At 50.0% G+C, this 23096-nt stretch overlaps 1 protein-coding gene across 3 annotated transcripts in view; it reads left to right on the top strand.

The window, feature by feature from the left end:
• CEMIP (cell migration inducing hyaluronidase 1) overlaps positions 1-23096 on the top strand; it is a 159330-nt gene that overhangs the window by 122538 nt on the left and 13696 nt on the right. For all 3 annotated transcript variants that reach the window (XM_055417952.2, XM_055417951.2, XM_055417950.2), the window contains 10 exons: positions 329-538; positions 7033-7238; positions 7997-8066; positions 9372-9500; positions 12006-12091; positions 13085-13216; positions 14452-14487; positions 14568-14723; positions 18070-18250; positions 19495-19710. In XM_055417952.2, the coding sequence (XP_055273927.2) occupies positions 329-538; positions 7033-7238; positions 7997-8066; positions 9372-9500; positions 12006-12091; positions 13085-13216; positions 14452-14487; positions 14568-14723; positions 18070-18250; positions 19495-19710 (1422 nt within the window). The remainder of the gene's footprint in view (positions 1-328; positions 539-7032; positions 7239-7996; positions 8067-9371; positions 9501-12005; positions 12092-13084; positions 13217-14451; positions 14488-14567; positions 14724-18069; positions 18251-19494; positions 19711-23096) is intronic.

The raw sequence follows: 23096 nt of genomic DNA, 5'->3' as shown, positions 1-23096 counted from the left end.
ATGCTCAGTAGCTTGGAGGCAGGAAAAGAAGGTTGAGGCAAACCCCAGTCACTGCACATTCCCACTGCACGTCTTGATCCCACACAATCCATTGCCCTGCACATCACTATATTATCAGCAGCACCCTGTCTCCAGTGAGGTAGGAAAAGTCAGGCATCTCAACCCATTTGCAGAGAATGTCTTTGATGTACTGAGTCCCTGAGGTGGGGCTCAGTGAAGCATTCTGAGGACAACACGTGTATGTACATTTCTGAAATGTGGGCACCAGCGAGGGGGATCAGGGAGCAACCCCATGGACCCCTCCTGACTCTGGGCTCTGCTCTCCCAGTTTGCACTGGGATTCAAGGCTGCACACCTGGAGGGCGTGGAGCTGAAGCACATGGGCCAGCAGCTGATTGGTCAGTACCCAATTCACTTCCACCTGGCGGGCGACGTGGATGAACAAGGGGGCTACGACCCGCCCACGTATGTCAAGGATCTCTCCATCCACCACACGTTCTCCCGCTGTGTCACCGTCCACGGCTCCAATGGCTTGTTGGTAAGCACTTCCTTCCCGGGGCAGCAAGGGGTCCAGAGCCCCTTCATCTCCTTGATTTCCCTCCCTGATGCCAATCTGCTCACTGCTGGGCCCAGGGACCATTAGCAATGGCGGGATGTTTTAGATCTAGTCACTTGGTCCAGGGCCATTGGGGGTAGAACCATCCTTGGCTCAGATTTGAGAACAGTATCAATTGAGACGAGGTAACCCACCAAAGAAGAAGGAGAAAATAAGTGTATCCTTGCTAAAGGGCACCAGGCTACAGACATGGGTGAGCACTCAGTGGTCACGGGGAGCCTAGCTCTTCTGCTCATTGCTTTGCCCAAGGATCATTCCATGACTGTGCGTCATGACGAATCTGTTTAACTGCAAATGAGGCAGGGGTCACACCAAGCCTGCCTGACAGGCTTGCAGTGGTGGCAGGAGTGGGCCCTTTCCCCTTTTCTTCTGTTGAACCAAGTGTCTTCAGAGCCATAAGCACTGGGGGAATGCCTTCATTAGTAAGTTGGTGTGTGTGTGTGTGGCTTGTCTTGATTTGCACAGATAAGTTTTACACTCAATTGATCCTTCTTTAAGTGAACTCAGCTTACATCCTCCATAATTTTAAAGCTGGACGTTACAAAATGGCACCCTGCACGCTGAATTCAGTTTGTGTTTTGTTTGGCTTGTATCATATTTAGAGAAACATTTGATAATTTTACACGAAATGGAACTTTCTTTCAATGGACCAAACTCACATTCTCTGTGTACTTTTAAACCGGATGTCACAAAATGGCGCCCAGCAACGGAACCCAGTGGCCAGATGTGTTTTGTTTGGCCGAGGTGTTTAAAGAAACATTTGAATGAGTTTTCATCACTTGAAAATGAAGAGATTTCACATAAAATCTTCGATTCTTGGCTTCCTTTGAGAAGTAGGCTGAATTGGCAACACTAGACCCACATTCCTGCCTGGCCACAATGGACTGGGGCAAAGTCATAGCACCCCCGCCCCAGGGTGGTCTTTACTCTGGTTTACACCATGCCCACCACTTCCTAGTACATTATAGTAAATTCTCCAAGCAGGGCCACTCATCAGTATAAAGGAGAAAGCATGGGTTTGAGGGCATAGTCTAGATGGGCTTGGTCCACAGGTGTTGAGCTATGGACCTTGGGCAACTTGCTCACCCTCTCTAAGCCTCGTGTGGGAAACAGGCTCACGTGGAGTGGGGGATGGTCAGAGCACAGAAAGTGCTGTGGGTGGGGCTGGAGGGCTGCTCTCAGGGGCTTCTATCAGGGCAGTGCTGCAAGGAAGCATCTCCATGGAGACGAAAACTGTGGAGAAGCCAGGGGAAGTGGGATCTTCCTGAATTAGGAATCAAACTCATGGCTCATGCACTGACAGGCAGATTCTTAACCACTGGACCATCAATCAGGGAAGTCCCTTACTCATTTCTTGATTGATGAACTGCTCTCATCTCTCCTTCCCTCCTGAGCCCAAATGAGGAAAACTTGGCCCTGTTTTCCCCCAAAGGCTCAGAGGCTAGGGCTTTCCTTGGCAGAATGGGAAGGAGATGGGCCGAGTCGGGGTGGTGCGGAGTGTGCATCACAGACCAGCACAGACCAACTGGAAATGGAGAGACTAGTTTTTCTTCTCAAGCCCTCCCTCCCTCTACCTGGTTGCGGGGTTCCTGCAGTGCCCTCCCCTACCTATTCCGGACCACCTTAGAAACTCACTCTTTTCCTCATTAGGCAGAATGATTGAGTTCTCAGTTTCCTTTTCCAACTTATATTTGCATTTTCAAAAGCTCATTAACACAGGCTGCAAAACAAATCACCGCCTACTCCGCTCTTTTCCTTAGCAGCTCAAAAAAAAAAAAAGAGGAAGCAGAAATGGCAGAAGCTCAGAAATTACAGTCTTCCTTTTAATAAGGTCATACTTGTGGCCAAGTTTCTCACTAAGACGAATTATATCATACTCACCCTAGAAGGCAGAATCAGGTATACAATTCACTTCTGTTTGTATCTGTTTTACGTTTTAAATTAATTTTTATTGGAGTATAGTTGCTTTACAATGTTGTGTTAGTTTCTGCTGTACAGCAAAGTGAATCAGGTATACAGACACATATATCCCCTCTGTTTTGAATTTCCTTCCCATTTAGGTCACCACAGAGCACTGAGTAGAGTTCCCTGAGCTATGCAGAAGGTTCTCATTAGTTATCTGTTTTTTAAAATTATTTTAATTGCAGGATAATTACTGTACAATATTGTGATGGCTTTTGCCATATATCAGCATGAATCTGTTTTATACATAGTCGTATTTATTTGTCAATCCCAGTCTCCCAATGCATCCCATCCACTCCCCCTATTTGTATTTGTTGCAGTCATTTCCTTTTCATACTGTGTGCGGGTTTTAGGAGGAAGTCCTCATAGTTGGGGTGACCCTATGCCCTGATTTGCATCGAACAGTTCCAGTTTACACCTGTTGTCCCTAAATTAATTACTAATAAATAACAGTTAATTTATGCTTTTGAACTGTGGTGTTGGAGAAGACTCTTGAGAGTCCCTTGGACTGCAAGGAGATCCAACCAGTTCATTCTAAAGGAGATCAATCCTGGGTGTTCATTGGAAGGACTGATGCTAAAGCTGAAACTGCAATACTTTGGCCACCTCATGCGACGAGTTGACTCACTGGAAAAGACTCTGATGCTAGGAAAGGTTGGGGGCGGGAGGAGAAGGGGACGACAGAGAATGAGATGGCTGGATACCATCACCGATTCTGTGGACATGAGTTTGAGTGAACTCCGGGAGTTGGTGATGGACAGGGAGGCCTGGCGTGCTGTGATTCATGGGGTCGCAGAGAGTCGGACATGACTGAGCGACTGAACTGAACTGACCTGAACTGAATTAGTAGTTATGTTAAATAATTATTAACATAGTAATTATTAATTATAGTTAATAGTTGATAGTTAATTGGTATTAATAGTTCCCACTTTCACTCTCAAAAATGTCCTGGTTGAGACAATAAACTACAAGGTCACTCTAACTGAAGCAGTTCCTTAGAGCTGAGGAATTTTACCCCTCAAATCTCGTGCCTAGACTCCACTTCACAACAGTTGAAGACTTAAAACGGCTGTCAGGAATCACTTTCATGATCTCAATCACGAGGGAAGATATCCAGAAGAACGAAGGGAAAATGCAGTTTGGGCAAGAGAATGGCCAGGAGTGTACACACTGCTTCTGGATAGCGTACATGAAGATTCGGTGGGTACACCACATGTCGTGTGTGTGTCTGTTTATCCAGCTCCTTGCTGTCTATCTGAGAGTCCCTTGGACTGCAAGGAGATCAAGCCAGTCAATCCTAAAGGAAATCAGCCCTGGATACTCCTTGGAAGGGCTGATGCTGAAGCTGAAGCTCCAGTACTTTGACCACCTGAAGCAAAGAGCCGACTCACTGAAAAAGACCCTGATGCGGGGAAGATTGAGTGCAGGAGGAGAAGGGGGTGACAGAAAATGAGGTGGTTGGATGGCATCACCGACTCAATGAACATGAGTTTGAGTGAAGGACAGGGAAACCTGGCATGCTGCAGCCCATGGGGTCACAGAGTCAGACACGACCGAGAGACCGAACAACAGCAATAACATCTATCTATCTACCTGCATATCTGTCTGTCATCTGTCTGTATGTACCCATCTCAAGCCATATCACAGCTCAAGTGTCTTAATTCTAGGAACTGTTCTAAGGAAGAACAGTCATCCAGTGTTAGGGCTGGAAGGGATTTCAGAAGTCTCCCTAAGGACACTCAGACAAATCACACAGCAAGTCTGTGGTGAAGCCAAACTTGAACTTGGGTCTTCCACTCCCAGTCCAGGGCTTTCTTCTACCTTATCACACTCCTCTCTTGACTCTATATGCTACTTCACCCCACTTCTAAAGAGAAGAAAGAAATGCAACACAAGACAGGAGAGTTTTTTTCTCTGGTGCTGTTGAGAACTGGTTCATACACAAAGTTTAGATCAGACAGATGGAGAAGCGAGTCTCCATCCGTCCTTGCAAGAGAAGGGACTTGGGCAGCTTTCTAAGTCTCGGTGTCATCGGTCAAAAGGGAATAGTAGTTTGGATGAGGATTGGATGAGATAATATATGTAAAGCATTTCACACCCAGCAAATAGGAGTTATTTTTATTCCTTTCAATAAGGATTTTTCTCTCCAGAGCACAACTCAAGAAGAGGGAATTTCTTTTTCAGGCATTTGTTAGAATAAGAATGTATTCATTATTCACTTGGATTCAAAGAATGACAACCAAAGTATGATCCAGACAACGGGCAGCTGGGTGCATGGGATTTAAGAGGAACTGTGGGCGGCAGGCAGGAGGCCCAGGTCTGAACACGGCTCCACCTCCCTCCTCTGGGCCTCAGTGTCCTCTGTAAAGTGCATTGAACTTACTCTCAGATGTCCCTGCCAGGACAAGCAGCCCATGCTTTCTCACCTCTTCCTCCCAGGCTTGTCTGCCCAGGCTATTCATAAGAAACTTCATTGCTCATTAGGAGGAAATGAAGCAGTCCCATTGCATGACCTTGGTATTGGCTAAAATGCTTATTGAGGGACTGAATAGCATTCAAGATCACTCCCTTGCTTATTATCAAAGATTAAGGGGGTGATACTTGTTTGAGAGAACAGAGAGCTTGCCTGGCACAGGGCAGCTGTGCTTGTGACCCACCCTTATGGGTGAATGGACACAGAAACCTGGGGTTTCAGCCCTGGTTTCACACATGTGGGTTGCATGATCTTGGGCAAATCACTCAACCTTTCTGAGTCTCATTTTCCTCATCTCTAAAAGAAAAAATATCAGTATTGGATTATGTAAGATTTCAGCAAGATTAAAAGGTATAAGTACCCAGGTCAGTGCTGGGACACGAAGGGTCCTAATTCTGGATGCTTCTAGCACAGGGCTGCATGGGAGCTGGGGAGGTAGGTAAGATTTGTCGTAAAAGAGACTTCAGAGGGAAGTGGGGTGTTTACCCTGGATTAGTGCTTCTCAGACAGGGGCAATTTTGTCATTTCCCTTTCCCAGTGGAATTGTTGTTTAGTCGCTAAGTCGTATCCGACTCTTTTCAACCCCATGGACTGTAGCCTATCAGGTTCCTCTGTCCATGGGATTCTCCAGGCAAGAATACTGGAGTCAGTTGCCATTTTCTTCTCCAGGGGATCTTCCCAATGCAGGGATTGAACCTGTGTCTTCTGCATTGCAGGTGGATTCTGTACCATCTGAGTCAATGGGGAAGCCTATCCCAATAGGATTCTTGGAAATGAATGTCTGGAGACATTTCTGGTTGTCACAACTGAGAAGGTTCTCCTGGCATCTAGTGGGTAGGGGCCAGTGATGTTGCCGAACATCCCATAATATACAGGATAACCCCTCTAATGGTAGCAGTGCTGGAGGGGAAGTTGTTTGGGGGTGATGGATGAATTTTTTCCAGGGCCTGTTGCAGCATCAGGTTGAATGATGTCATAGGGGAGCCACAGTTTCCCTGGTTGGGTGACGTCATTGGGCAGTCAGGACCCAGGGGCAGGGATGTGGATGGAAGATCTCAGTCAAGGTAGTGAGGTGTTTCTTGCCATCCTCACACCCCACTGTGGATAGGGTACCTTGAGAGGTAGCCAGCATCTCATCTGGGCCATTCAACTGAACCAGGATGCCCATTTGTCAGGGATGCTAGTGAGCAGAATCAAGAAGGTACACTTCTGCCCAGAAGCCCTCTGAGGACCCTCTAGCTCTCAGATTAATGAGTTCATTGAGATTCAGACCCAGAAGGGGCCTTGGAGATCCTGGAGCTGGACTCCTTCATTGTGAGGTGGAGAGGGTGTGCTGGAGAGAGTTTGAAAGACTTGTCTGAGAGACTGTACCCCAGGCCTCTGCATGTTTTCAAGTGGTTTCTAGGCTTAGCCCCCTGACTCTGTGATTCCAAGAAGGATATTGAAGACCTGGAGTTTGCAACCCTTTCTGGCTTTCTGCAAATGAGGCTTGATATGGATTGCGGGCTTCAAAGCTGGCTTGGGTCTATGGGTGAGGGCAGAGTGAGAAGCCAGTCTTACTGCCATAAGCCCCCCTGGTCTGGTGCTGTTCCCAGGTGGCACTCTCCCCACCGCCCTTTCTGGGGACCTCTTGGTGAAATCCTCTAAGTCCTCGTAGGCAGTGTAGTCGCTGTGTCCTCGCCAGGTTAAGCTCACAGGACCTCGTCCACAGTCTCCTCTGGGGCTCATTCTAACATCTCGTCCTTTCCCCCACCCTGGGAAGCCTCGGTCACAACACCTTCAGCTGGAAGGGACTTTCAAGTCCGGCTCTATCGCCCTGACCCACCCGCCCCAGGCCCAATACCTGTGTCAGGTCCATCTTCAAACGCCCAGTGCCCCTCTCAGAGCCTGGTGGCGCCTGAGGCTGTGTGTGTGTGTGGAATGGATGAATGAGCAAGAGTGGCGACCCTGGGTGACCTGTCCCCTGTCTTGACCCCGGCAGGTCAAGGATGTTGTAGGCTATAACTCTTTGGGCCACTGCTTCTTCACGGAAGATGGGCCAGAAGAGCGCAACACCTTTGACCACTGTCTCGGCCTCCTCGTCAAGTCTGGAACCCTCCTCCCCTCCGACCGTGACAGCAAAATGTGCAAGACAATCACAGAAGACTCCTACCCGGGGTACATCCCCAAGCCCCGGCAGGACTGCAAGTAAGCATCTCCTTCACGCGACTTCCCACCCAGCTTGACTCCTCAGTCCTGGGCTCCTGTGTGGCCCGGACCTTGCAGCCTTAACCACCTGAGGCTCTCAGCTGCTCAGGCACAGTGTTTTCTATTCTCCCTTCTCACTGGGCCTCACAGGCATCGGTCTTGTCCGGAGAGACCACTGTTCTCATCCTTGGGTTTTTCCGGGTGACACACAGGGCTCCTTTGAGGAGAGGAAGCGGGCTGCTACCTCGGTGCCCACAGCCTATGCACACGGCTACCAGCTTCCCAGTGTGCTTCCTGACATGAGAGAGTCAGGACAGAGTCAGAGACAGAACTAGTCAGGGAGAGAGAGACAGAGACAGTCAGAGACAGACAGTCAGAGAGAGACAGAGAAACAGAGCTTCCTATGCGATCACCCTTCTGAGTCCAGGGTCTCTTCCTTAGAAACAGCCACTTTCCTGGGTTCCCCTCATTTCCATTTATTCTAGGATCCATCTCAGATTTAACCCACAAACTTACTTCTACCATCAAGAGCCAGACTCCATTCAAATTCTGAGCATGTTATGGGTGTAAATGCATACCACTTTAATGAGAAAATTAGGCTTCAGATCAACAAATCAAGGGCTTCTCAAATCACTGCTAAGAGGTTCCTCGAAGCTTCATTAGAGCCCTTAACCTGGGGCACCCCTCCAACCCGGACGGCAGAACGGGAGCCAGTGGCCCTCTGTCTGATGCCATTCCATCTCTGCTCCTGCCCACAGTGCTGTGTCCACCTTCTGGATGGCCAATCCCAACAACAACCTCATAAACTGTGCTGCTGCGGGATCCGAGGTGAGTGGAAACATCCCTGCCTTGGGTGGGGCTGGGGGAGAGGAGATGGCCAGGTCCAGCATATGGAATACGTATGCCTTGAGCCCCAGTCTAGACATCTGCACAGACAGGAGCAGGGTGAGGAGGGAAGGGCCAGCTTGGGAGGCAGATGGGCTTGGTTTTCTTTTTCTGTTTTTGGCTGCACCAGCTCTTCGTTGCTGTTCACGGGCTTTCTCTGCTTGTGGTGTGAGGGCGTCTCATTACAGTGACTTCTCTTACTGCAGAGCACAGGCTCTAGATAGTTGTGGCACAGAGGTTTAGTTGCCCTGAAGCATGTGGGTCTTAGCTCCCAGACCAGGAATCAAATCTGTGTCTCCTGCATTGGCAGGCAGATTCTTAACCCCTGAACCACCGGGGAAGTCCAGGTGGACTCGGTTTTAAGTGATGCTTCTGGCCCTTTGTCACACTGATAATCATAGCTAACATGATCAATAACTCACTATTAGATGCCTGGCATATCAGTGTTCTAAGCTCCAATAACTTAAAATTGTTTTCACATTTTAATAATAATTTAAAATTTTAATAATTTAAAAAATTATTTTGTGTTGCTGTGTGTGCAAGTTTATTTACTTTTATTTATTTTTGGCCATACCATGCAGCATGTGCGATCTTAGTTACCTGTCCAAGGATTAGACCTGTGCTTCCTGCATTGGGAGCGTGGAGTCTTAACCTCTGCACCACCAGGGAAATCCCATAAACTCCAGTAATTTATCAACCTTGTTTCATCCCTATGAGATTTGTGCTAAGACCTAAAAGCTGACGGGGAGGAAGATCAGGCGGGGACACGCAGCGAGTCCAAACACGGCATTCTGTCTACCCCGCCTGCCTCTCACCCAGCCCTCTGTGCTTCTCACCTTCCTGGGGGTCCTGAGCAGGTCAGCTGCTGTCTCTGGGCCTCAGCTTCCATGTCTGTGGAATAAAAGGGAAAAGTTAAGAAAAAAGCTCAGGCGACCCTCGTGTTCTGTGTTGGGAGAGGCGGTGGCAATGGACCCCAAGGTAGCTCTGAAGTCCAGTCATTTGTTTCTCATGGCTGATACAGTAGGACCCCACAAAAGGTTTTAACAGTCGGGATGGAACTCCGCCTGCCCGCAAAATATATTTGCCTCATACTTTTCACTGTTTCCTGCAGGTGTGTTTGGGGGTGGGCAGTGGGGCTGTTTGGGTGATAGCCCTAGGCTCACCCCAAGTCTGGGCCATACAGTTACCCCCACAAGAAGCTCCCTGGTGCTGAATTCTGTGCCTTTCCCCTGTGTCCTCCTCCACTAGGAAACTGGATTCTGGTTCATTTTTCACCACGTCCCGACAGGCCCCTCGGCCGGCATGTACTCCCCGGGTTATTCAGAGCACATTCCACTGGGGAAATTCCTTAACAACCGAGCGCACTCCAACTACCGGGTAAGTGCTTCCAGACTGCGCCTCCGCCAGCCCATTGGTCAGTCTTCCCAGCCCTGTGTGGGGTTAGAGCCAGAACTGCCATTGCTGACAGCCCGGAGCAAGTGCATTCCTAGCTTGGACTTGAAGGACACAAAGCGGCCTTCCGTGGCCTCCCGGGTCCTGGCCGTCCTTAGCAAGGCTCTCCTGTGGCTGTTCCTGCCTTGGCCTCTACCTGGCAACTGGTGGGAGCCAAAAGGAGAAGCAGGAAGTGCCATCACTCAGGCTGCTCCTCCTGGTGGCCCCTGCTTGGGGCACCTGAGTTTGACTTTGCAGCGCACATGGTGGGGATGGGAGCAGTGATGAGTGTGCAAAGCCAGGTCGTGTGAGCTGGAGGAGATTAGAACCTGGTCCTGGAGAAAAGTCAGAGGCAGCGTCAGCATCCTTCCCTCTGTTCGCCTTTTTCCCTTGGTGTGCAGCACTGCAAAGGCAAGTGGAAATAGAATTTTCCGGTCATCTTCATTTACTGATCAGCAGCTCTGTGTGTAAGGAAATCGCAACCCTCTCCAGTATTCTTGCCTGGGAAACCCCATGGACAGAGGAGCCTGGCGGGCTGCAGTCCATGGAGCCGCAAAGAGTTTATTTACTTAGCAAATAAACAACAGCAACAACAGCTCTGTGAGTCCAGCCCCAAGCAAGGTGCTGGGGAAAGGACTGGGGTCTCAAGGTGCCCAGGACCTCCAAAAAGGACAACATCAAGACCAGTTTCATGGTCACGCAGGAATGGAGCCTGGGAGCGGGGCTGGGACTGGAGATGCTGCGATGGGGACAGAGGTAGCCTTGGGAATGCAGGGACAGCACGTATATAGAAAGGGTCCGGAATGTCAAGGCTGGTCTTCTGGTCCTCTTCCTAGTGGTGCTGATGGAGGAAACTGATACCCTTAGCGGGGAATGGATGCATTCAGGGTCAAAAGAAGAGATTCAGCTAGAGAAAAGTGTAAAGAAATAATCTCAGAACAGCCCTGGGAGGTGGAGTGGGGAAAGGGGTCCTGAGAGGAGGACTAGGCTGTGTGGGCAGAGGGAGGACCCTGGGCAATGTCATGTCCTAGAAGCCAAGAAAGACGAGCTTCCCTGGACAGAGAGTGGAGGCACAGTGCCACCTGGACAGAGGTGAGGGAGTTAGCACAAGCTCCAGGTGGCTTTTTCTGAGGCTGCTGCGGGCCTGGGAGAGCCATCTCTCTGCAGAACAGGCTTAGGGGCCACATCTCTGTGGGGGAAGAGAGGCCGTGGAGAGACAACTGTTGGCCGCTTGTCACGACCCCTTCCTAGAGAAGCCTCCCCATGAGCGGGGGCTGGGCCACATAGGACCCTGACGTTTGGGGAGGTTGGAAAGGAGAGGAATACTCGAGGGAGGATGGTAACCAGGACTCCTGGGCACAGAGGGAGAGACGGGCCCTGAGGAAGGTGGCAGGGAGAGAAGAGGACAAAGAAGACCCTTGAGCCAGATGGATTCTGAGGCCTGAGTCAGGGAGGAGCCCCATGCATGGTGTTGGCGCCCATGCCAACATGAGCACTGACCCTGTGTCACCGGGTGAGGGCTCTGCCCTGGGCTCTTCACCTGTCCTGTCTTACTTGGTCCTCACAGCAGGACCTCAGTGTCATCAGCCCATCTTACAGAGGCTGCAACTGAAGTCCCAGAGGTGACGGGATAGGTAACACTCATGAGGGAAGTGCTGAGGATGGAGCCCCGCTTCTGACTCACTCACCTCCCACCACTTAATTACACGCCAGCTGAAGATCACAGTAGACAGCATCCTCAGTTCTATAAAGAGGAGATGATGTATTCAAACCTTCCTAACAGGCCGCGGGAATCCAGCCCTGCTGCTGCTGCTGCTGCTAAGTCACTTCAGTCGTGTCCGACTCAAATCCAGCCCTGAGGGTAGACTAAACAGAGTGACCCTGGACAGCCTTGTTCGGTTGCCCAGACTCACACTCACCTGTGGCTGGCAAAGTGTACACCTTGGGGGCCAAATAAGAAAGTGAGATTTTTTTTCCTTGAGTCAGGCAAAAACTGAGACAAAACTAGGGGAGGATCAAAGACCCCTGCTTCAAGGTAAAGACAAAGCTTAAGCTCAGCATTTTCTTTGCATCATTGCAGACACATTTCCCAAGACAGCATACCTATTGTCTTTAGTTTGGAACCCGGGCTTATAACTGCCCAAAGCGGTGTGAGTTCTGGTAATGGACTTAGCTGTATGTCCTTGGACAAAATACTTAACCCCATCTAAACCTCAGCATCCTCATCTATACCTCAGCGACAACACCTTATTCCAGATTTGACTTGAGCCATGCAGAGCAATCCATGTTCTTCACCTCCCTCACTGCAGACCCCCTATCTCTATTAATACATTCTGAGAGCAAAGCTGGTTTTACTGGAGCTTTCAAGAGTACACCGTGAGGCTGGGTGTAAGAAGATGCCTGCAGCCTGTGGTCCACAATAATGTGTCCCTAAATGTCCCCTCTCCCCAGGCTGGCATGATCATAGACAACGGGGTCAAGACCACCCAGGCCTCTGCCAAGGACAAGCGGCCCTTCCTCTCCATCATCTCAGCCAGGTGAGCAGCCCTGGGGAGTCCATGCACTCCGCGGGGACCTCTGCACTCAGCCCTACTCCCTTCATCCACTCATTCGTTCATCCCTCAAGTGTCTTTTGGCACGTTCTGTGTCCTGTGCGTGGAGCTAGCTGCTGGGGGTACTTTATGGGAAAAACTGAGTGGAGCCAAATCTGAGTCAGGGTCGAGGCTTTAGCAGTTGTAAGGGAAAAGAAATTTCAAGAGGTTTCTAGAAACATCAGCAAAATCCAAAACCTGCTTTTTAATAAGTTAACAGGGCCGGGGTATAAAAGGTGAAGAGAAGAGAAAAGAAGGGAGGAATTTTGCCATCAATTTAATAGGCAGAAACATTGAGGTTGTATCTATACATCCATCTGGAGCTCAGCCCAAGACCAGGAGCTGCTTTAAAAATGTGTTGTCCAAACCACTGGGTAGTTGGGAAAATCTGTACCCTTTGAACAGACCAAGGTGCTTGGTCTCTGTCAAGAGTAGGCAACACCAGTGACATGATCCTCCCAGTGGAAGGAACATCCAGGCTCAGCACTCCATTTGGTGGCTAAGATGTAGCAGCCCAGAAAAGACACAAGGTCAAGGTTACTCCCTGGGGAGTAGAGAGCAGGGCATCTCAGACTCCCCCTCCTGGTCTGCATCAAGTGCCAGGGTTAGGACTGGCTGTCTGAACTTTCTCCAGGGCTTTGATCCCACCTTGGGGCCAGGGTTGAGGGGAGCGGTCCTCAATGGCGTTGATGAACAAGAGAAGCGACATGTCTGCAGGCTGCATGGGGCTGGCGCCTGAAGAGAAGACCTCTGACGTTGGCGTCAGGCTCAGAAAGCTCATTGCAGAGCCCAGGCTGGGCAGGTTGATTGCTCTTTAGCCCGAGTCTTCTGGGCACCGAGAGCAGAGAGAAGCTCACCACCGCCCAGAAGGGCAGTCAGTTCAAGAGTGCCCCTTCCCCAACAACTCGGTCACCTGTGCCTCCCCATGGTGCGTTCCAGATACAGCCCCCACCAGGATGCCGACCCACTGAAGCCCCGGGAGCCAGCCATCATCAAACACTTCACCGCCTACAAGAACCAAGATCACGGGGCCTGGCTGCGTGGCGGGGACGTGTGGTTGGACAGCTGCAGGTGAGTGAGGCATGGGCGCAGTTTGGAGCCCAAGCTCCTCCCCACCTCCCCCGGGTGGGAGACAGACACGAGCAAGACAGAGGAGTCCAGACAGACCGATGTTTGACCTTCTGGCTGCCCAGCCAGGCAGGGACGTGGAAGGGCAGCGGGCAGTGACCCAGGAGGCCTGGTCGAGGCAGCATGTGGCTTCTGTCCACCGTGTCAGCGGCTGTGGGTCATGACTGCCCCCAAATAGTCACTGGGCTTGGCTCTAGGTCACAAAGGCGTTCATGTCGCCAGTCAGCAGGAGGAAGGAAGGAGAAGGAGACCAACACATTCTAGGCACTTCCCGTGTGCTGGATATTTAGTCGCATTTATTTCTTACCGTGTTTCTCAGAGATATAAATCCTCATCTCCGTCTTAGACATGGTACACTGAGACTCTGTTGAATGAATTTCCTGCAAGGTGAGCAGTTGAACTGGAACTTAAAATAGCAGCACATCAGACTCCAAGCCCAGAGGAAGAAGACAGGGAACCCCGAGCTCCGATAGAAGGTCCCCATGGACAGCTATGGCCACACTGGGCAAGAACCAGAGGGACAGGCAGCTGAGTTGGGCTTTCCTCTAAAGGAGAAATGAAAAATGTCCTCCTGGTCTGCCTTTGGTATTAAAAGTGGGAGTCCATGGACTATCCTGGTGTTCCAGGGGTTAAGAATCTGCCTTGCAGTGCATGGGACATGGGTTTGATCCCTAGTCAGGGAACTAAGATCCCACGTCAGGGAACTAAGATCCTACATGCCACTTAGCAAAATAAAAGGGACACCAGAAACTGTACATAGGAAATAAGTCTATTTCCCGATTTTATTGTGATTGATTTAAAGGAGACATGGGCTTCCCAGGTGGCGCTAGTGGTAATGAACCCACCTGCCAATGCAGGAGACTTGAGAGATGCAGATTTGATCCCTGGGTCAGAAAGGTCCCCTGGAGGAGGGCATGGCTACACACTCCAGTATTCTTGCCTGGAGAATCCCATGGACAGAGGAGACCAGCAGGCTGCAGTCCATGGGGTCACAAAGAGTCAGATATAACTGAGCATATGAACATACACACACGTCCAGAGGAGAAGGAATTACAGTGAGGGCTTCACTGAAAATGCGCATGTGGGACATTGAACAGGCTTAGATGCATGATATCTCCTCTCTTTTATGTGTGTTAAGTCTGAGATGCTCTTGTCTGACTGTCTGCTCTTGTCCCCAGGTTTGCTGACAATGGCATCGGCCTGACCTTGGCCAGGTAAGAGCAGTGGTCATTGCCCCTGACCCCTATGGGATGCTGTCTCCGGACATCTCATCTCAGACACCTTCCCTCTGCAGTGGTGGAACCTTCCCCTATGATGATGGCTCCAAGCAGGAGATCAAGAACAGCTTGTTCGTCGGCGAGAGTGGCAACGTTGGCACAGAGATGATGGACAACAGGATCTGGGGCCCCGGTGGCTTGGACCACAGTGGAAGGACCCTCCCTATAGGCCAGTAGGTTTGCAAGCGTGGCAGCTTCCTTGTTCTGCCTGTTTTTGTTCAGTCATGAAGTTGTGTCCGATTCTTTGTGACCTCACGCCAGGCTCGCTTATCCTTCCCCACCTGCTGGAGTTTGCTCAAACTCATGTCCATTGAGTTGGTGATGCCATCCAACCATCTCATCCTCTGTCACCGCCTTCTCCTTCTGCCTTCAATCTTTCCCAGCATCAGGGACTTTTTCCAGTGAATCAGCTCTTCATGTCAGGTAGCCAAAGTATTGGAGCTTCAGCTTCAGCATCAGCCCTTCCAGTGAATATTCAGGGTTGATTTCCTTTAAGATTGACTGATTTGATCTCCCTGCTGTCCAAGGGACTTGTGGCTTAACTTAAATGACAGCAGTGGAAGGAAAGATGCTAGTATGTGATCTCTACCTGTTGACTGTGAATTCCTCTGTCCTCTACTGGTCAGAGAAATCATGGAAACAATTGCAATTAGCCAGCAGAGAGGTGAAATCTAGAATGAGAGAGAGAAGTCAAAAAATTGTGTTGAAAGGGAGTCAGCAGCGGGGCAAGCTGTCAAAACATATAATGTGGTTCTGAGCCACATCCATGGGAATTTAGTGTCCAGGATGGGTGACCCTGGCTTCCTTTCTCCTTGGACAGCCCACTCACTTGGAGCATCTCACCCACCCCTGACAGTGGTGTGAGGATAGTCAGCCCTAAGCACTCGAAGGGGAGTAACCCAGAGGGCGACACAGCCGAGTCATGTCACATAGAGACAGGGATTTTCAAGCAGAAGATGGGACCAGACTTGGGGGAACAGCACGGGAGATGCTGTCACACAACCTGCCATGCACTTAGAAGATGAAACTCACCCTGTGCGTGCCTAAGAGTCAGAATTGGTTTTGTGCGGGAAAGAATTTTCTAGCCATCAGGTCTGTTAAACAGCAGAGTAGCAGGGCTGTCCTGGGGAGGGGGTCAGAGGCTCTCTATCGCTGGATGATAACCAGGTGACTGGGGCAGTGGGGGGGGCGGTGACTTGGAGAGGTGATGAGCTAGCAGAGCAAAGGGACTCGCTTAATTCCTCGGAAAACTGCAGGCTGAGTCAGCGGTAAGGATGGTGTTTCTGCTCAGACGTGAATTCAAGCCAGAGAGCGAGCCGCTGAGCCACAAGCAGCAGAGGGCTAAGATCGGCCCTTCCTGCCCCGCCCCCAAGTCTTCTCCTCTTTCTGAGAAATTTATCTTTCCTGCTCCTACAGATGAGACCCAGGCCTAAGCCCCCAGCCCTAGAGGGATGGGCATCTTTGAAAAGATTGTGAGGACAGACCCACAGTCTCCTTGGGCATGAGTGATCAAGAAACCCTTGTTTCTGTCTAGCCTAAGCAATGTAGCAATCCCTTCAGATCATTTTTACGAGCAACTCTGGGTCTGCGTATTTGGGTTTTCACACTGAGGGTTCCCAGCCTCCCAGGGCCAGAATGTCCTGATGACTTACAGAGGTGAGTTTGTTTATGGAGGCCTGACAGCTTGGTCAGACTCGGGCAGGTTCCTCCAACTGCGTTTGAGAGCAGGAGCCCAGGACTATGCAGACCAAATCATGGGGGATCCCTCCTATATAGGCCTGGGTTGGGGTCCCAGTGTAAAGTAAGCACACAGTTTAAATATAGAGCAAGTCAGAACGGGCTGCCCCTACAATACCTTAAATGGAAAGATGCCCGGAGCTGCTCCATGAAAACAGGATTCAAGGCGATGACATTAATCAATTACAAAGAGAAAGATACAGAAATACCAGAAGTCCTTGGCACACGATGTCCTGAAGGCACGTTGCCGAGACTGGCATGACCAGGCCCTTCCTTGGGGAAACTTGTCTGGATGAAGGGAGCCCAGCTCTGGAGATGGAGACAGCTGGAATGTGGTCTGTCTCCATGGACAGACCCCCTTCTCTGCTTTGTTTTCCTTCCTCTGCCCTTCCTTCTTTATGTTTACCATGGAAAGAGAGGTTCCTGGCCCAAAGTAGTTGTTGCTGTTGTTTAGTCGCTCAGTCATGTCCAATTGTTTGCAGCCCCATGGACTGTAGCCCGCCAGCCTCCTCTGTCCATGGGATTTCTCAGGCAAGAATACTGGAGTGTGTTGCCATTCCCTTCTCCAGGGGATCTTCCCCTCTCAGGGATTGAACCAATGTCTCCTGCATTGGCAGGTGGATTCTTTACCACTAAACCACCAGGGAAGACCCCCTGAAGTAGAGATACCAGTAAGAGAATAAAAATCAGGCTTGAAAAATGAACAAGGCTAGATTCGGGGCCAGGCCCAAGACGGATCTGCTCAGCCATCATAGGCCTGTGTTTTCCACACCCTGCTCAGGAGTCTGTGGCAAAGGAGAGCAGCATCTTGTGTCCCCTGCTGCACCCGCGGCAGGATTTCTGAGTCACTGCTTCTCCCACAGCCCTCCTACCTCCAGCTCCAAGTCTTTTGCCTCTTACTCCATCTTTCCCTGCCTCCTGGGTACCAGGGCTTTCTTGAGGTCCTCTGCCAATTCACAGGCTTGCCCTCCCCGTGGGTCCTGCCCTCTCTTCTAAGGGTGCTTGAAACATCACATGGAAGTTACTCTTCCATTTCACTATCACCTTCCATTCCGTGTCCTCCCTCTCCCTCGTTTCCCAAACCCAGCACACAGTCCATCGAAAGGCTTACTCACAGAGAGGAAACGCATCTGGGTCTTAATCTAATTAAATTGTTATAGCAACTAAAACTAAGGGGATAATGACTAATGGCTGTACTCTCCCGAGGGACATGATATTGATACTGGCACTCTCCAAGAATATTCACCATATTTATCTGATGACTCTTGATAGGATGGAAAGATTTGGGGAAATGTCTGTCCAGAACATCCCCCAAACCTCAAGCCAGCAATTAGACATCCATCCATCCATCTAATAATTCATCCAGCAATCATTTATTCATGTGACTGGTGGCTCAACAGTAAAGAATCTGCCTTGCAATGCAGGAGATATGGGTTCCATGCCTGGGTCAGGAAGATCTCATGGAGAAGGGAATGGCTCCCCACTACAGTATTCTTGCCTGGAGAATCCCAAGGACAGAGGAGCCTGGTGGCCTATATAGTCAATGGGGTCATAAAGAGTCAAACGCACCTGAGCACAGATGCATGCATACTGCATCCATAAATGCTTTCTTAGTGAATGATGAATCAACCATGTTGTGTTATAGGGGCAGTTTTGGGAGGTGGAGTAGGAATGAGGAACGACTTACCCAGAAAGTCTCTTACCACCCACCTTGGAGGGTGCAAACAACATGGCAGCCCGGCATGGCCATCAGCCTAACAGCTGACTCCCTTCACTCCACAGGAATTTTCCCATCCGAGGCATTCAGTTCTATGACGGCCCCATCAACATCCAGAACTGCACTTTCCGCAAGTTCGCAGCCCTGGAGGGCCGGCACACCAGCGCCCTGGCCTTCCGTCTGAACAACGCCTGGCAGAGCTGCCCCCACAACAACGTCACCAATATCGCCTTTGAGGATGTCCCGGTGAGTGGGCCTCCCCCCTGACCTGGGGCGGGCTCCCAGCAAACCCAGACTCAGCCAGTGATTCACGAGTCCCTGGGGGCCTGGAGTCAGAGCCATTGCCACCACCACAGGGGTTGAACATCCTCCTCCAAGCAGGTCAGGCCACGTCTCAGGTCTGTCTGCAGCCAAACTGGAAAAGTACAAGTGGAGGTTGCCCCACAGGTCAAGTCTGGGTGAATGCCCGCCTGCCCTCAGCCAGCTCAAAACCCACCCAAGCCTTGGCAGGAACTTTCCGCTGCCCTCAGAGTTCTGAGGCTCTATTCCTCCAAGGCTCTTGGGTTCAACCTCTGGAGTCTGGTGACTGGGCCACTTCAGTTGGCACAATTAATCTAAAAAAAACCAGCAGTTTCCGAAGGAATCTTTGCAGAAGAAGCTCTGTTTAATCTCTCCCGGAGACTGAAACATAAACAGGGCCCTCCTGGCCCTGGACGGCAGCAAATTAGGAGCCTGGGGTGAGGTGGTCAGGATGGAGGGCTGCCCCTGAGACGGGCAGGTCCAGGGCTCCGGGTACATTTTTTCTGGGTTACAGCATTCCCAGACCTCCCCCCTCCTCCCCCTGCTCCTGCCCTTTGCCTGTCTGCCCAGTTCCTGGCAGCTGAGGGAAAAGATGTGAAACTCAAGTTACTTAATTTCTTTACTCAGGCCATTGGAGGCCTGAAAGAGGTCAGTCATGGAACTCTCCAAGGGCTCATGTTGAAAGACTGCCTTCCTGCAACAGTGTACACTCACACACACATACCCACACACACTCACATACACATCCTCGCTCACACATATCCCCCTGACATGTGTTTGTGTTATATATATATGTAACACTCATGCAAACGCTCACCACCACCTCAACCTCATTTCCTCTCTGTCTCTGTCACACACACACTCCTCTGCCCACCTCCCCGCCCCCGGCCGTCTTTTGAGCCACGTGTCATAGTACTCTCTGGGGTTGCACACAGCAGCCAGCCCTCCAGCGAGTAGAGGCCAAAACCGCATGCTGGGCCTGAGGGCCGAAGCACAGCAGACGTTTGACTGTCTTTCTGGCTCCATCTGAAGGGTCAGCCATGCGGTTTCCTGCACTGCCCTGGAGCCTCTCTGCTTTGGCTGGTTGGTAGCATCAGCAGAAATCGGGAACTTCACCCTGGCCCGCCAATGGCCACTACCGCCCACCCTCCACCTTCTGGTTCAGCCTCACTTTCCCGGTTTCTGTTTAGATTACTTCCAGAGTTTTCTTCGGGGAGCCCGGGCCCTGGTTCAACCAGCTGGACATGGACGGGGATAAGACATCGGTGTTCCACGATGTGGACGGCTCCGTGTCCGAGTACCCCGGCTCCTACCTCACCAAGGATGACAACTGGCTGGTCCGGCACCCAGACTGCATCAACGTTCCGGACTGGAGAGGCGCCATCTGCAGCGGGCGCTATGCACAGGTGGGTGGGGCTGCGGGGTGCGCCTCCTCGGGGTCACTGTCATCTGCGTGGGACAAGCATTGAGCCAGGCCAGAAAGAGACATGGGCTTCTTCTTTTTGAAAAATTCATTTTATCTATTTATTTTTTTTGACTGTGCTGGGTCTTTGTTGCTGTGCACAGGCTTTTCTTTAGTTGAGGCGAGCAGGGGCTTCTCTCTGGGCGCGGTGCCCAGGCTTCTCACCGTGCTGGCTTCTCTTGTTGCAGAGCACAGGCTCTAGAGTGCAGGCTTCAGGAGTTGTTCTTGTAGGATATTCCCGGAGCAGGGGTCAAACCTGTGTCCCCTGCATTGGCAGGCAGATTCTTTACCACTGAGCCACCAGGAAAGCCCCAAAGGCTTCTTCTTTTATTTTTTTTAAATTTTATTGGAAGATAGTTACTTTACAATGTTGTCTCAGTTTCTGCTGTACAGCAGAGTGAATTAACTATCCATATACATATATGCCCTCTTTTTTAGATTTTCTTTCCATTTTAGTCACTACAGAGCATCAAATAGAGCTCCCTGTACTTACAGTAGGTTCTCAATAGCTATCTATTTTATACATAGTGTCAATAGTTATCTATTTTATACATAGTGTATATATGTCAATCCCACTCTCCCAATTCATCACCAAAAAATCTACAAACAATAAATGCTGAAGAGGGTGTGGAGAAAAGGGAACCCTCTTACTCTGTTGGTGGAAATATAAATTGGTACAGCCATAACAGAGAACAAAAAACTAAAAATAGAACTACTGTATGACCCAGAAGCCCCACTCCTGGGCACATAAGTGGAGAAAACCATAATTCAAAAAGATACATGCACCCCAATGTTCATTACAGCACTATTCACAAGAGCCAGGACATGGAAGCAACCTAAGTGCCCATCAACAGAGGAATGGATAAGAAGATGTGGAACATACACAATAAAATAATACTCAGTCATAAAAAGGAATGAAATTGTGCCATTCTTTATTCTTTTTATTTTTTCTCTCCACCCAATAGGACTTTCAAAAAGCCCAAGTGAAAACACTTTGTAAGCAGAGGTCAGGGTCCTGCACTTATTTTGTGACCTCGGGCAAGTTACCTAAACTCCTGAAGCCTCTGTTTTCTTATATGTAAAATCAGGATAATAGTTGAACTCTCTTAGTGAGCATGTAAGTGCCCCACCAGTCCTCTCCACAAGAAATATAATACAGGCACATGAGCTCAAATGTTCCAGGAGTTACATTAAAAAGGAAAAATAAATGAGTAAAATTTATTTTAATAATAGACTCTATTTAACTCAATATATTCCAAATGCCCTCATCTCAACATGTAATCAGCATAAAAAATCATTAATGAGGCATTTTACATTCATTTTTTTTTCCTGTCCCAAGTCTTCAAAATTCTCTGCATATTTTATGCTTGTAGCCCGTTCAGTTTGCATTCAAATTTTCTACAGTTAAAGTCAAAGCTAGTCCTACCAAAACAATAAAGCTGTGTTTCAGGGAAAACTCTCTTACACCACTTGTGAAATTTAAATTAATTAAAACGAAATTTAAAATCTGGGGCCTCCTCCACACTGCCCACATTTCCAGTGCCCAGTGGCCACGTGGGCAGCAGGCAAGGAAAGTGCCAGGAATGTGAAAATATTGGTGACTATATTGATGTTCTGTGGAGGAATAACCAGGATTGGACGAGCAAAAGGAACGAGTCTCCAAGGAGACAAAGAACTGTAAGATGAGGAGGGTGGTGAGCCTGGGGGCCCCAGTGGGGGCAGGAACAGTCAGGAATGAGGGAGTCTTCACCGCCACTCCACAGGCCGGCACTTATCACCACTGTGGCCATCCGCATCCACAGTGGGCGTTAGAGGAAAGCTAAAGGGGGACTTCCTAGAGGTTGGATGGTGAACTCCCACTCTCACTGCCAAGGGCCCGGGTTCATTCCCTGGTCGGGGAGCTAAAGTCAAAAAAGAAAGAGAAGGAAAGTGCTAAGGGTGGTAAGGTGGTTTGATATCTGGGGAGAGACAGAGCAGGGAGCTAGGGAAAGGGCCATGGTGGGGCGAGGTGGGCCCCTGGGTGTGCTGAGAATAGATGCCAGCAGAGGCAGGAGGGGCTGGCGTTAGCAAGAGAAGGGCACAGGTGTTTCCTTCCACAGTAGAAGGGGAGGTGATACATTGAAGGGGGCCTGAGCCAGGGGGTCTGCAGAGAGCAATCAGGTTGGAAAGAGTTGCTGCAGAGACTGGGAAATGCTGACAGAGGCCTGCGGAAGGAGTGCTAGGCCATGCTACAAACCCAGTGGAGACAGCTGATGGAGCCTGGAGGGGCACCCCTCCCCACTGCGAGACTTCCTCAGGCCCGCCCCAGTGCCCTTCAGGGGAGGCGGACCCGTGGAATGGTCCAGGCCAAGGGGCTGCTGCGTGTGTGGGCAGGCCAAGGGGTCTGACGCTCCGGGAGTGAGCGGGTGACGTGATGGTCCAGGGCAGCTCAGAAGGGAAGTGTGGTCGGAAGGGAGCTGATGGATGGGAGTCATGACCCACATAATTAAAGGGTGACCAGACCCTTACACCTTGCAGCCGCACTCTGAAAGTGACAGCATCCCTGATTCAGGGCCGAGACATCCCGTGTGGAGGGAGCCTTGATCTTGAGCTTCCTTCCCACCTTTCTTACAGATACGTTGCTCATCTTCTGTGGAAAAGGGCTGACCGAGTTTGGAGGTTATCAGAACTTGCTGCTGGTTATTATTAATATTCTCCTTTCCAGAGAGGGTGGGATGCATTGAGAGAGTAACATTGAACCATATACGCTACCATATGTAAAAGAGATAGCCAGTGGGAATTTGCAGTTTCATGCAGGGAGCTCAACCCGGTGCTCTTTGACAACCTAGAGGGGAGGGGTGGGGTGCAACATGGGAGGGAGGTTTAAGAGGGAGGGGACATACGTATACCTATGGCTGATCCATATTGATGTATGACAGAAACCATCACAATATCATAAAGCAATTATCCTCCAATTAAAAATAAATTAAAAACATAAAAGGATGAGAAAAGAACATGTAAACACTAAAAAAATAATCATGATAATATCCTTCCTCCACTTTACAGCTTACCACAGGCTTTAAGATGCAATGCCTTTACACGCTTAGACTCATGACAACTCCATGTTAGGGCAGGGTTGAAGTTCTTCATCCCATTTTACATGTGATAAAAGCAGAAAGGAAGAGAACTCCTTCTTTCCAAAGGCACAAGGTTATTGAATCTTGATGTGATGTTTTCTCTTGGCCGCAGCCACAGGGATGTCACCTGATGAATATGGGACAGATCCTAAAACAGGACACGGTGTTTTAGTTTATTTGCTTCTTGGCTGCACTGGATCTTTGTTGCGGCATG

The sequence above is a fragment of the Moschus berezovskii genome, chromosome 21, assembly GCF_049115385.1.
Source record: "Moschus berezovskii isolate FMDL1 chromosome 21, NW_MosBer_1.0, whole genome shotgun sequence".
In the NCBI taxonomy this organism is placed as follows: domain Eukaryota; kingdom Metazoa; phylum Chordata; class Mammalia; order Artiodactyla; family Moschidae; genus Moschus; species Moschus berezovskii.
The sequence above is the reverse complement of the archived record's forward strand: the minus strand, read 5'-3'. Positions and strand labels throughout refer to the sequence as shown.